The 14,245-nt window shown below is 43.7% G+C and overlaps 1 protein-coding gene across 2 annotated transcripts in view; it reads left to right on the top strand.

Moving 5' to 3' along the window:
* The window catches only part of LOC134357341 (guanine nucleotide-binding protein subunit alpha-14), a 150,442-nt gene that overhangs the window by 109,513 nt on the left and 26,684 nt on the right, over window positions 1-14,245 (top strand). The window contains exon 1 of one of the 2 annotated variants that reach the window (XM_063068782.1): window positions 5,203-5,332. The exons of the other annotated variant lie outside the window; for it this stretch is intronic. Coding sequence (XP_062924852.1) covers window positions 5,222-5,332 — 111 coding nt within the window. The 5' untranslated portion in view covers window positions 5,203-5,221. Of the gene's footprint in view, window positions 1-5,202; window positions 5,333-14,245 lie in introns of those variants that run through there. 2 annotated transcript variants of the gene reach the window in all.

The following is a 14,245-nucleotide window of genomic DNA, read 5'->3' as shown; positions in this document are numbered from 1 at the left end:
CAAGACTACAACACTAAACATTCAATAACCCTTCAAGCTAAACTCAGTTATAAATACTTGTCCAAACTGAGCATCTGAAGTGACAGGACAAACAGACACTAAACACAGTGGGAAATAGGTAATTAAATTAAATTTTCTGCACAACTCCCCTCCACCCCCCCCCACCACTGTCCTCCATTTCCTTAGCACCTATCATCTACTTGGGCCATGGCAGCCCGAGAGAAGAGCACATGGTTGCTGCGCATTAGATTTAAACCCTACCAATGCCACGATGTGATCAGCTAAGCAGAAGCTAGTGGGATGGTCTGCAATTGTCTGTACATGGGCGAGTCCCTGCCTCCCATGGGGGAAGTGGCTTTTGATGAGCAGGTAAATTAGGACACTTACTGTACATTTGCAGACGAACTCCGCAGGCACCATGCACCACTGGGTGGAGGGAATGGATGTTTAGAGTGGTTGATGCTGTGTCATTCAGGCGGGCTGCTTTATCCTGGATGGTTTTGAGCTTCTTGGGAGTTGTTGGGCTGCACTCATCCAGATCTTGATGATGAGCGTGCCATCATGGAGATGATACAAAGGCCATGAGGAATCAGGAGGTGAGTCACTCAGTACAAGGTAACCAGCTTCTATCTTGCTCCTGTAGAAGCTGCATGTATGTGGCTGGTCTGGTTGAGTTTTTTGTCAATGGTGACTGAGAATATGATAATGCCATTGAATGGCAATAGTAGGTATTGACTCTTTTGTTAGTATTGGAAATGGTCCTTGCCTGGTGTTTGTGTAATGAAAATATTATTTGTCATTTATGAAGCATAGGTCTTGTAGCTCTGATGCGATTTACAGCTCTGATGCTTTCACTTTGACTGGACTGTATTTTGATAGCTTATCCTTGTTAATATTCTTAAACAGATCAACATTATCTGCCTTCCAGTCTGTGGGAACTTCACCAGTGACTACTGATGAAACAAACATCTCTGGAAGGGCCTCTGCACTCTCTTCTCTAGCTTCCCACAAAGTCCGAGGAAGTACTTGGTCAGGTTCTTGGGGTTTATGCACCTTAATGCATTGTAAGGCTGCAAATATCTCCTCCTGGTAACGTGAGTGTCCTCCAGAAGATTTCCGTTTGTTTCCCTTATTGCTTGAGGAAGCATGATTTGCTGCTCAGTAAACACCAAAGAGAAATAGTCATTAAAAATCCTACACATCTCTTGCAGCTGGAGACAAAGGTAGCACCACTGGTTTCTAAGCGAGATTTCTTACCTACTCTCTCTGGCCAACCTTTTATGCTTCATATTTGCTCTTGAGATTTTCCTTAGCTGTACTAGCCAGATCCATCTCAATACCCCTCTTTGCCATCAAGTGTATTTTTAATCTTTTTAAAGTCCTTAAATTCACTTGAACCTGACCTCCTAAATCCAATGTATGCTTCCTTTTACAGGACCTTCATTTAGATTAGTTTATGAGGACACGCAGTCCTCTTTTATTGTCATTTAGTAATGTGATATCACAAAAACACAGGATAGACCAAGACTGAAAAAACTAACAAAACCATATAATTATAACATATAGTTACAACAGTGCAACAATACCATAACTTGATGAAGAACAGACCATGGCACAGTAAAAAGTTCAAAGTCTCTCGAATGTCCCACATCTCATGCAGATGTGAGGAGGAAGAAAACTCTCCCTGCCATGCCCAACTCTGAGTCGTCCGAAAACTTCGAGCATCCGATCAGCCCTCCGACACTGAGTACCGAGCACCATCTCTATCCGAACGATTCGACCTTAATCTCGTTCGCCAGCAGCAGGCAAAGCCGGGGATTTTGGGGCCTACCCTCCGGAGATTCTCGATCGCGCAGTAACGACAGCAGCGAGCGGGCATTTCAGAAATTTCTCCTGATGTTCCGCTGTGCCTTCACGTCTGATTCCATCAAATCAGAATTGTCCATGGCCCCTATTTAACAGAGATTTTCACCGGAGAGCTGCGCACGCGTGGCGCGCTGCTGTTTTCTTCTCCCGCCCTCATTTCTTTCGCTGGACAGGTTCTCAAAGCTTATCAGGTCACCCTTCACCCTAACTGGATCATGCTGCTTCTTGATTCTTGGCATCACACTCTTTAAAGCCTCCCACGCTAAATGTTCCTTTCCCTTCAAACAGTCTCCATCAATCAACCCTAGTAGACTTGGATTTGGTTTTAGTTTATTATTGTCAAATAATAAGTGTAAAGCTTATCTTGCATACTGTTCATACAAATTGAACCATTACACAAGTGCATTGAGATAGAACAAGAGGAAACAATAACATTGCAGAATGAAGTGTAACAGCTGCAGGGAATGTTCAATGCAGGTAAACAATAAAATGCAAGATTACAATGAGGTCAGTTTTTGAAATGAAGAGTCCATTTCATTATACTAGGGAAACATTTAATAGTCTATTACCATGGGGTAGAATCTGTCTTTGAGACAGGTGGTACGTGTTTTCAATCTTCTGTATCTTCTTCCAAAGGGAGAGGGGAGAAGGGTGGCACGAGGCCTTTGATTATGCTGACTGCTTTTACTGAGGTAGCAAGAACTATAGACAAGGTTTGTAGAGGGAAGGCTGGGTTCTGTGATATGCTTTTCAGAATCAGATTTCTCATCTCTGACATATAATGTGAAATTTCATCACATGTCAGAGTCAGGGCTATTTCGTCAGTCCTGATGAAGCCTCTCAGCCCAAAACGTTGACTGTTTACTATTTACCACAGATGCTGAGTTCCTTCAGCATTTTGTGTGTGTTGCTTTGGATTTCCAGAATCTGCAGATTTCTTATGAAGTGAAATGTGTTGTTTTGTGAATAAGGAGGAAAATAAATTTTCTTTCCAAAATACTACCAAGTTCTCTGGTATAGAACAGTTACTTATTACAAATTATCACATGGGGAAGTACTCGACTTTGATCTCATCAGCAGAGGCTTGGTATGTGAGAACAATTTATATTGTTTTACACACAAAAGTAGAAACACAATTGACCGAAATGTTGTAAATCTTAAGTTTTTATTTAGGAACTTGTGTGTCGAATGGCTCTGTGTGGATTCTACTTTTTACTTACACCTTTTAAGCTAGAATTTTGACACTTTGCAGTAGAGTGAATAACTAGAAAATAAAAGTTTTTAAGTATATAGCTGTAAGGGATTTTTTTTATGTCACCGCTAAGGCTAATAAAATGGCTAACAACAGGAATTCTGCAGATGCTGGAAATTCAAGCAACACACATCAAAGTGAACGCAGCAGGCCAAGCAACATCTCTAGGAAGAGGTACAGTCGACGTTTCAGGCCGAGACCCTTCGTCAGGACTAACTGAAGGAAGAGTTAGTAAGAGATATGAAAGTGGGAGGGGGAGGGGAGATCCAAAATGATAGGAGAAGACAGGAGGGGGAGGGATGGAACCAAGAGCTGGACAGGTGATTGGCAAAGGGGATATGAGAGGATCATGGGACAGGAGGCCCAGGGAGAAAGACGGGGGTGGGGGGAACCTGGAGGATGGGCAAGGGGTATAGTCAGAGGGACAGAGAGAGAAAAAGGAGAGAGAGAGAAAGAATGTGTGTATAAAAATAAATAACGGATGTGGTACAAGGGGGAGGTGGGGCATTAGTGGAAGTTAGAGAAGTAAATGTTCATGCCATCAGGTTGGAGGCTACCCAGATGGAATATAAGGTGTTGTTCCTCCAACCTGAGTGTGGCTTCATCTTTACAGTAGAGAAGGCCGTGGATAGACATGTCAGAATGGGAATGGGATGTGGAATTAAAATGTGTGGCCACTGGGAGATCCTGCTTTCTCTGGTGGACAGAGCGTAGTGTTCAGCAAAGCGGTCTCCCAGTCTGCATCAGGTCTCACCAATGTATAGAAGGCCACATCAGGAGCACCGGACGCAGTATATCACCCCAGCCAACTCACAGGTGAAGTGTTGCCTCACCTGGAAGGACTGTTTGGGGCCCTGAATGGTGGTAAGGGAGGAAGTGTGAGGGCATGTGTAGCACTTGTTCTGCTTACAAGGTTAAGTGCCAGGAGGGAGATCAGTGGGGAGGGATGGGGGGGACGAATGGACAAGGGAGTCACGTAGGGAGCGATCCCTGCGGAAAGCAGAGAGAGGCGGGGAGGGAAAGATGTGCTTAGTGGTGGGATCCCGTTGGAGGCGGTGGAAGTTACGGAGAATAATATGTTGGACCCGGAGGCTGGTGGGTTGGTAGGTGAGGACCAGGGGAGCCCTATTCCTAGTGGAGTGGCAGGAGGATGGAGTGAGAGCAGATGTGCGTGAAATGGGGGAGATGCGTTTGAGAGCAGAGTGCCATCCCCTTCTCGCAATTTCTCCATCTCCGCCACATCTGCTCTCAGGATGAGGCTTTTCTTTCCAGGACGAGGGAGATGTCCTCCTTTTTTAAAGAAAGGGGCTTCCCTTCCTCCACCATCAACTCTGCTCTCAAACGCATCTCCACTATCCATGGCCTCCTCTACTGTAAAGATGAAGTCACACTCAGGTTGGAGGAACAACACCTTATATTCCGTCTGGGTAGCCTCCAACCTGATGGCATGAACAGTGACTTCTCTGACTTCCGCTAATGCCCCACCTCCCCCTCGTACCCCATCCGTTATTTATATACACACATTCTTTCTCTCACTCTCCTTTTTCTCCCTCTGTCCCTCTGACTATACCCCCTGCCCATCCTCTAGGTCCCCCCCCCCCCGGTCTTTCTCCCTGGGCCTCCTGTCCCATGATCCTCTCATATCCCCTTTGCCAATCACCTGTCCAGCTCTTGGCTCCATCCCTCCCGCTCCTGTCTTCTCCTATCATTTTGGATCTCCCCCTCCCCCTCCCACTTTCATATCTCTTACTAACTCTTCTTTCAGTTAGTCCTGATGAAGGGTCTCGGCCTGAAACGTCGACTGTACCTCTTCCTAGAGATGCTGCCTGGCCTGCTGCGTTCACCAGCAACTTTGATGTGTGTTGCTTTAATAAAATGGCTTCTTTGTTATGTTAACTGCTGAGACAGTGGTTCTCTCTCTAGCAGCTTGTTTGGGTTATAATTACTGATAATGAGAATTGTATTCATTTGCTAACCAATTGAGATAGATGTTATTCTTTCTTGTGTGTCTGTAAGCTATTGTTTTCATGGGCTTTGGGCAGAAGGTGCGATGAGGACAGAGAGAGGAGACGTGATGCTGTAAGCTGGGTGAGGATCGGACCCATGAGGGAGGCCGAGGCCCAGGGCTTTTTGGGAGGAGAACCGAAGAGGAAGGACGTGCTGGACGCACTCTGGTTGACCACCGTGGTTGGTCCCAGGCAGTGGGTCAAGAAGGTTGGAGCAGATCGAATGGTGGAAAGAAGACTCCGATAATTGAGCTCCAACAGTTGTGCACGAAGTGGTTGAAATTTGATAAGTTTGGCGCCTGTTACTTTCCTTTTATATTGTATCTCTATTAATTACATAGTTCCAGTAAGATCTATAAAGTGTAATCATTTAATTGTATATGGTGTACTGTCTTTGTTACTTGGCACGGTTTGGTACATCACACAGTATGCACACCAACTTGATTACCCAGTCTGGTAGGGCCGAAGGCTGCTCCCCCTAGACAGAAGCGAGCTGAGCGAGCCTGAGGCTTACCAGGGGGCTACATAGCAATATCATTTTGCAGAAGGAAAAAACCTCTGTGTAGCTGCAACAAGTCTATCTGTGGTTAGAAAAACAAAATATTTGCACTTGACCTTTCACTGAAACAGTCTAAAACACTAAAACTCAATTGTGTTAGTAATGTAAGAAGTTTGAGAAATGTGTGACTGCTTTAAATTTTTCCAGACTTACTTTCTCTTTCTACCAGCCTAAAATGTACAAGAAATTGTGCAATACAGATATCACAGTAATGTGAATCAAGCATTTTAGATTTTGAATGTATGCTGGTTAAGTAGAAAAAAACTCCTTAAAATTAATCTTGATTGCCCTCTGGTGGTGGTTATAAAAATTGGAAAGGCATTTATTCTGTTTCTTTATGCTTAATGTTTTTAAACAGTTACAAAACGTTTTTAATTTTGAAATTTGAGAATTTAATTACAAGTTACACTGTAATGTAAATCGCTGAAGTTCGCTTACTGAGAGTAGGTAGAGCACAAGCAGCTTCTGTGGTCACTCTCAACATTGTGCTGTTGATGTCATGGTGTGTATCCATTTGAACAAATTTCCATTGCTTTGTTTGGAATTCAAAGGTTCAAAGTACATTTATTAACAAAGTATGTATGCTGTATACAGGCCTGAGATTTGCCTTCCCCACAGATAACCACCAAAGAAAAACTATGGAACCCATTCAAAGAAAAACATCAAACCACCACCCCCCAATGCGCCAAAAAAATTGGACAAATGGCAACAACAGAAAAAGCAAAAATCACAGAATATAAAACACAAAATTGGAAGAAACCAGCCATATTCGCTTCAGTTCAGTGTTCATTTTCTGCAGGCTGCCCGATTCAAAGTGGCCCAAAATAGCAACAAAAAAAGGAGCTACCAGAAACACGTCCTAATGTGAACTACAGAGCCCAATCCACAGACCGTGTCGATTAAACTTTGCCCGAGACCTGAGCTCCGGCATCATCCTCTGACAGCATCGAGTGAGAGAGAAACCATTCAAACACAGGGACCTTTCTTTAGAAGCAGTGAGCGAGAGGCTGGTATGCGGCACCCGCTCACCTCCGCACTCGCCTCGATGATTTCAGTCTTCCTCAGCACTTTAAATGGAAATGATCGGCAAGAAATGGAGTCGAGCAAGAAATTTGCTCGCGTCCTGTCTCCAGGCCTCTGGGCCTCAAGGCCACACCCTTCGCTGGAAGCCTGATGGAACAACCTCAGAGTCAGCAGAGTGCCAGATTGCTCAATTGGCCCTGAGACACACCACCAAAATGTAAATTACAGGCTCCAACAGTAGCAGAACCGCATTTGAAAGAAAAAGAAGACGTAAAAATAGTAGTTTTGTGAACCATCTAGAGGATGTCACCCTTGGTCATGTTTGCTGCTGCCATCATCTTCCCAATAGAAGCAATAATTTTTAATTCATTGGTAAAGTCCATAAGACATAGGAGCAGAATTAGGTGATTCAACCCGTTGAGCATGTCCCATGGAATTGCTCTGGATCACTGGATATAAGCATCTAAGCACACAACATTCTGTATTTACAATACTCTAGCTCAAAATCTTCACTCTTTTATTACATGCATACTGTATATACTCAGTGGCCATTTTATTAGGTACAGGAGAGGATCTAATAAAGTGGCTACCAAGTGTATATAATCAAAGGAAATACCTATGCACTGAGAAGATTTTCCCTAATTTTAAGAGTCTTTTTTAAATCTGCTCTTGGCTGCCTTTTCCTTGGTGGAAATAGTTCCATTATCAAGTTCACTCATTTTAGCCAACACACTTTTTTGCTGTTACAATGCTAAATCTCTGTACATTTTGTTAAGTTCAATTACTGTACTATCACAATATATGAGGGGTGATTGATAAGTTTGTGGCCTAAGGTAGAAAGAGTCAATTTTAGAAAACCTAGCACATTTATTTTTCAACATAGTCCCCTCCTACGTTTACACACTTAGTCCAGTGGTTGTGGAGCATACGGATCCCTTCTTTGTAGAAGTCGGCGTTTTGGACCTCCAGAAAGTAGTCCACAGCAGGGGTGATTGATAAGTTCATGGTCTAAGGTAGAAGGAGATGAGTTATACAGCTCTCGTTACATGCACTTGCAGTTCAACTCTTTGAGTGATTATGCAGAAAGTTTGAAGTTAATAACTCACAACGGCGTAGCCCACTTGTGTAGGCTATGGCGCAAGCTGGTACACACAAGTATAAATCAGCCTTAAGTGTGTAAATGTAGGAGGGGACTATGTTGAAAAATGAATGTGCTAGGTTTTCTAAAATGGACTCCTTCTACCTTAGGCCACGAACTTATCAATCTCCCCTCGTACAATAAAAGTGCACATAATTTTATTGCCCCCCGTCAACGTCAGCAAGGCAAAGGAATTGGTTGTTGACTTCAGAAGGAGTAGCGGACCGCACGACCCAATTTACATCGGTGGTGTGCAAGTGGAACAGGTCAAAAGCTTTAAGTTCCTTGGGGTCAATATCACAAATGACCTGACTTGGTCCAACCAAGCAGAGTCCACTGCCAAGAAGCGCCTTTACTTCCTGAGAAAGCTAAAGAAACTTGGCCTGTCCCCTAAAACCCTCACTAATTTTTATAGATGCACCGTAGAAAGCATTCTTCTAGGGTGCATCACAACCTGGTATGGAAGTTGTCCTGTCCAAGACCGGAAGAAGCTGCAGAAGATCGTGAACGCGGTGCAGCACATCACACAAACCAATCGTCCGTCCTTGCACTCACTTTACACCGCATGCTGTTGGAGCAGTGCTGCCAGGATAATCAAGGACACGACCCACCCAGCCAACACACTTTTCGTCCCTCTTCCCTCCGGGAGTAGGCTCAAGAGCTTGAAGACTCGTATGGTCAGATTTGGGAACAGCTTGTTTCCAACTGTGATAAGACTGTTGAACGGATCCTGACCCGGATCTGGGCCATACCTTCCAAATTTCGAGACCTGCCTCTCGGTTTTTTTTTGCACTTCCTTGCTTTCTCTTTTCTATTTTCTATTTATGATTTATAATTTAAATTTTTAATACTGTTTGTAATCCAGGGAGCGGGAAGCGCAGAATCAAATATCGCTGTGATGATTGAACGTTCTAGTATCAATTGTTTGGCGACAATAAAGTAAAGTAATATATTTGGCCAACCCATTTCAATATGCATATGTACTGTACTATTACTTGTACAAAATCCCGAAAGTTTGTTGGCTTTTTTAAGAGTCATTGCGTCATCACTTTCAGGGAACTGTGTTTTTAAACAGTTTGCAGTCTGGCAATTACTTTGTATAGCCTTTATTGCATTCATTTTATTCTTCATTCTTTGTTTTATCTGAAAAGGTCTTGCCCACATTAATAACATATCTGTTCACTTGTCCCTTCAGCCTGTTCAACTATCCAGAGTAGAATTATAAGAGAAGTACAAGACAGAAACAGGCTAATTGGCCGATCTAGTCCATGCTGAAACCATTTAAACTGCCTACTCCCATTGATCTACACCAGGACCACAGCCCTCCTATGGAGATACCCCTACTATCCATATACCTATCCAAACTTCTGTTCAACATTGCAATTGAGCTTGCATGCTCCACTTGTGCTGGCAGTTCTTTCCACACTCTCACAACCCTCTGAGTGAAGAAGTTTCATGCTCTCTTTAAACTTCTTACCTTTCACCCTTAACCCATGACCTCTGGTTGTAGTCCCATCCAACCTCAGTGGAACAAGCCTCCTTGCATTTACACTTTCTCTACCCCTCTTAATTTTGTATACCTCTATCAAATCTCCTCTTAATTTTCTGCATTCTAATGACTACAGTCCTAATGTATTCAATCTTTCCTCATAAATCAGATCCTCCAGATCCGGCAACATCCCTGTAAATTTTCTCTGTACTCTTTAAACCTTGTGTACATTGTTCTTTTCGGTAGATGATCAAAATCACACACAATACTCCAAATTAGGCCTCACCAATGTCTTGTACAACTTCAACATAACATCCCATCTCCTGTTCTCAGTACATTGATTTATGAAGGCCAATGTGCCAAAAGCTTTCTTTATGATCCTATCTACCTGTGACACCACTTTCAATGAATTATCAACCTATATCTCCAGATCCCGTTGTTCTACCACACACTTTAGTGCCCTGCAGTTCACTGTGTAAGATCTACCCTGGCTGATCCTACTGAAGTTCAACACCTCGCACTTGTCTGCACTAAATTCCATCTGCCATTTTTCAGCCCATTTTTGTAGCTGATGCAGATTCCTCTGCAAGCTATGATAGCCTTCCTCATTGTCCCTTACACCCCCAACCTTGGTGTCATCTGCAAATTTGCTGATCCAGTTAACCACGTTATGATCTGGATGATTAATATAGATGACAAACAACAAAGAACCCAGCACCGAACCCTGCAACACACCATTAGGTGCAGGCTTCCAGTTAGAGAGGCAACCCTCTACTACCACTTTCTGTCTTTTCCCTCAAAGCCAATGTCTAATCCAATTTACTACCTCATCTTGAATGCCGAGCGACTGAGCCTTCTTGACTATCCTCCCATGTGGAGCCTTGTCATTTGCCGTACTAAGGTCCATGTAGATAACATCCATTGTCTTGCCTTCATCCACTTTCCTGGTAACTTCCTCAAAGCTCTATAAGGTTAAACATGACCTACCACATGCGGAGCCATGCTGACTATCCTTGATCAGGCCATGTCTATCCAAACACTTATAAATCCGGTCCCTTAGAATACCTTCCATTAACTCTCCCACAACAGACTCACCAGCCTATAATTTCCTGGATTATGTTTAGAGCCTTTTTTAAACAAGGAGAAACATTGGCTATCTCCAGTTCTCTGGTACCTCTCCTGTCGCTAAGGATGTTTTAAATATCTCTGCTAGGGCACCAGCAATTTCTGCACTTGGCTCCCATAGGGTCTGAGGGAACATCTTGTCAGGCCTTGGGGATTTATCCACCCTGATTTGCCCCAGAGTTGCAAACACCACCTCCTCTGTAATCTGTACAGGGTCCATGAAGTTGATGCTGCTTTGCCTTACTTCTATAGACTCTGTATCAATTTCCTGAGCTAATACAGATGCAAAGAATTCATTTTAAATCTCCCCCATCTATTTTGGCTGTACACGTGGATTACCATTCTGGTCTTCCAGAGGACTAATTTTATTTCTTGCAATCCTTTTGCTCTTGGAAATATCTCTAGAATCCCTTAGGATTTTCATTCACTTTGTCTCTTTGTCTGCTAGAGCAACTTCATACCTTCTTTTAGCCTTCCTGATTTCTCATGTGTTCTCTTGCATTTCTTGCACTCGTTAAGCACCTCATTTGTTCCTACTTGCCTATACCTGCTGGCACCTCCTTTTCCTCTTAACCAGGGCTTAAAATATCTCTTGAAAACCAAGGTTCCCTACACTTGTTATCTTTACGTTTTATTCTGACAGGTACATACAAGCTTGGTATTCTCAAAATTTCATTTTTGAAGGCTTCCCACTTTCCAAGTACACCATTGCCAGAGAACAGCCTATCCCAATCCACACTTGCCAGATCATTAATAATTCCATCAGAATTGGCCTTTCTCCAATTTGGAATCTCAACCTGCGGACCACACTTACCTTTTTTTCATAATTTCTTTGAAACTAATGGCATTGTGGTCAATAGTTGCAAAGTGTTCCCCTACACAAACTTCTGTCACCTACCCTGCTTCGTTCTATAACAGCAGATCCCGTATTGCACACTTTCTCACTGGGACTTCCTGAACACTCCTGACAAACTGTATCCCCTCTAGTCCTTTCACAGTATGGGATTCCCAGTCAATATGTGGAAAGTTAAATCATCTACTAGAACTGCCTTATGTTTCTTATAACAGTCTATGATCTGTTTATAAATTTGTTCCTCTAACTGCCCCGGACAGTTGGGTGTTCTGTAACATAGCCCCTTCAACGTGGTCATATATTTCTTGTTTCTTAGCTCCACCCATAACACCTCAGGAGTTGAGTTCTCTAGTCTGTCCTGATGGAGCACTGCCATGACACTTTCCCTGACTAGATATGCCACCCCTCCTCCTTTAATCCCTCCTGCATTGTCACGTCTAAAACAATGGAACCCCAGAATACTGAGCTGCCAATCCTGCCCCTCCTACAACCAAGTCTTACTAATGGCTACAATGTATTAAATTCAGGTGTTGGTCCATGCCCTGCGCTCATCTGCATTTCCTATGATACTTGTTGCATTGAAATATATGCAGCTCAGGACACTAGTTACACCAAACTCAACCTTTTGATTCCTGACTTTGAAGTCTTACCAACACCTGCCTCCTCAACCTCTCTACTAACTGTTCTGGCACTCTGGTTCCCATCCCCTTGAAACTTGAGTATAACCCCCAACGTGCAGCATTAACAAACCTTCCTGCTAGGCTATTAGTCCCCCTCCCAGTTCAGGTGCAAACTGTCCCTTTTGTACAGATCCCATTTTCCCTGGAAGAGAACCCAATGATCCAAAAGTCTTATGCCCTCTGTTCTAAGAATTATCCTTGTAATACTGATCAGTGAGGCACAGAGAGAGACTCTGCATTTACTGACAAGTACCTTTATTGTCCAAACTAACAGGTACATGAATTCATTCACTAAATATCTTATGTGCACACCCACTAAGTTTCCCTGGCGTTCCTCATAGTCTCAAATCACTCACCACGTGTTCTATGCAGGGTTGCTCGCGCTTGTATCTGCGATGGTTATTCTTCAAAGCTACTACTGCCAGCACACAGGAAGCATCCAGTTCTGTATCCATTCCTTATCAATTCAAATATTGCATTCCAGTGCCATTGGTCACAGGTCATGTGTCGGACCTTTAACACCTTGTTACTGGCTGTGCTGCAAGCCAGCATCCCTTCTTCCCAGCGATGACAGTCGATAATTTATGGTCTTTGTTCTCAACCAGCCACGAGCTTGATTCATGCAGAACAGATACTGACTCCAACATTCACAAACCTGCATGTTATATCCTCATAATATCTCACAAATAACTTCTTATTTGGAAATATCTCTAGTCCTGGAGCATCATTGTGTCTTCTTTGAAACACTGATCAAGCTAAGCAATTCAAGCTCCCAAAATGGAGAACAGAGTGTCTTCACAAAATAGCAGTCTCCATCTCCAAGCACAAGACAAGAACAAAAAGCATTAGTCTGCTTCCACTGTCTTTGATTCATTTGAATTCACTGATTTATAAACTGTCGTTCTTTCTGGCCAACATCTCCCTCCAACACCACCTCCTTAGCCATGTGGTAAACTGTGTAATCTTCCTAGTTCTGTCCTCACTAGCACATAGCACAGGTAGCAGTCCTGAAATCATAACCCTGGAGGTCCTGCCTTTAACTTCGCACCTAACTCCCTGAACTCCCTATGTAGAACCTCTTCATTTGTCCTACCAATGCCTTTGGTACCTACTTGGACCATGACCTCTGGCTGTTCACACTCCCACTTAGGAATGCTGAGTACTCAGTCCAAGATATCCCAGACCCTGGTACCCAGGAGCCAACTACTGTCCGTGAATCTTATTCTCACCCACAGAAACTCCTGTCTGTTCCCCTGACTAATGAATCCCTAGCACCACAGTGCTCCTCTTCTCCTGCCTTCCCTTCTGAGTCACAGAGCCAGACAGTGCCAGTAACCTGTATGCTATGACTCTCCTCTGTTAGGTCATCCCCCCAGCAGTATCCAAAGTGGTATACATGTTGCTGAGGGGGATGACCACAGGGGTACTCTGCACTGGTTGTTTAGCCCCTTTCCCCTTCCTGACTGTTACTCAGTTTCCTGTATCCTGCACCTTGCATGTAACTACCTCTCTGAATGTCCTATCACCCCCTTCAGCCTCCTGAATGATCTGGAGTTCATCCAGTTTTAGCTCCAACTCCTTAATGTGGGTTGCTAGAAGCTGTAGCTGGATGCACTTCTCTCAGCTGTAGTCACCAGGGACAATGGAGGCCTTCCCAAATCCCGAAAGAGCAACATTCCCCTATCCTGCCTGGCATCTCTGCTGTCCTAGCTGAGCACATCTAAAGAAGAGAAGGTAAAAAAAAAAATTACCTAGAGCTTTTCTTATTTTGCTTTCTCTGACTGAAGCCTCAAAGAGCTAAACCCTCAAGATCACCACTCTAACTCTGTCAACTCTGACGATGGCCGCTGTGCTTGCATCTGCCTTCCTTTAATTCGCTGTTGTTAATCAATCTGAAATGCCTATTGGTCGCTGGTCAGTGCTCAGTTACGCAGCCGCGATCTCCCGCTGTCCTTTTCTAGTCGGTCAGTGGACCCGAGTGCGATCCCTTCTTAAACTCCTGATGTCCATATTGGTCGCTGGTCAGAGCTCAATTATGCTGTCGCCATCCGCCGCTGTTTTTTTTCCTACTCGGTTAATGGACCTGAGTGAAATCCACTCCTTTCAAACCTCTGATGTCCAAATTGGTTGTTAGTCAAAGCTCAATTACGCTGCTGTGATCCACTGCAGTATTTTAGAATTTTTCTCCCAAGTTTATCAAAAAGCTTCCATATTGCACTTCCAATGCACATAACACATATTGGGACCAAAAATA

The sequence above is a fragment of the Mobula hypostoma genome, chromosome 16, assembly GCF_963921235.1.
Source record: "Mobula hypostoma chromosome 16, sMobHyp1.1, whole genome shotgun sequence".
Classification (NCBI taxonomy): Eukaryota; Metazoa; Chordata; class Chondrichthyes; order Myliobatiformes; family Myliobatidae; genus Mobula; species Mobula hypostoma.
The sequence above is the reverse complement of the archived record's forward strand: the minus strand, read 5'-3'. Positions and strand labels throughout refer to the sequence as shown.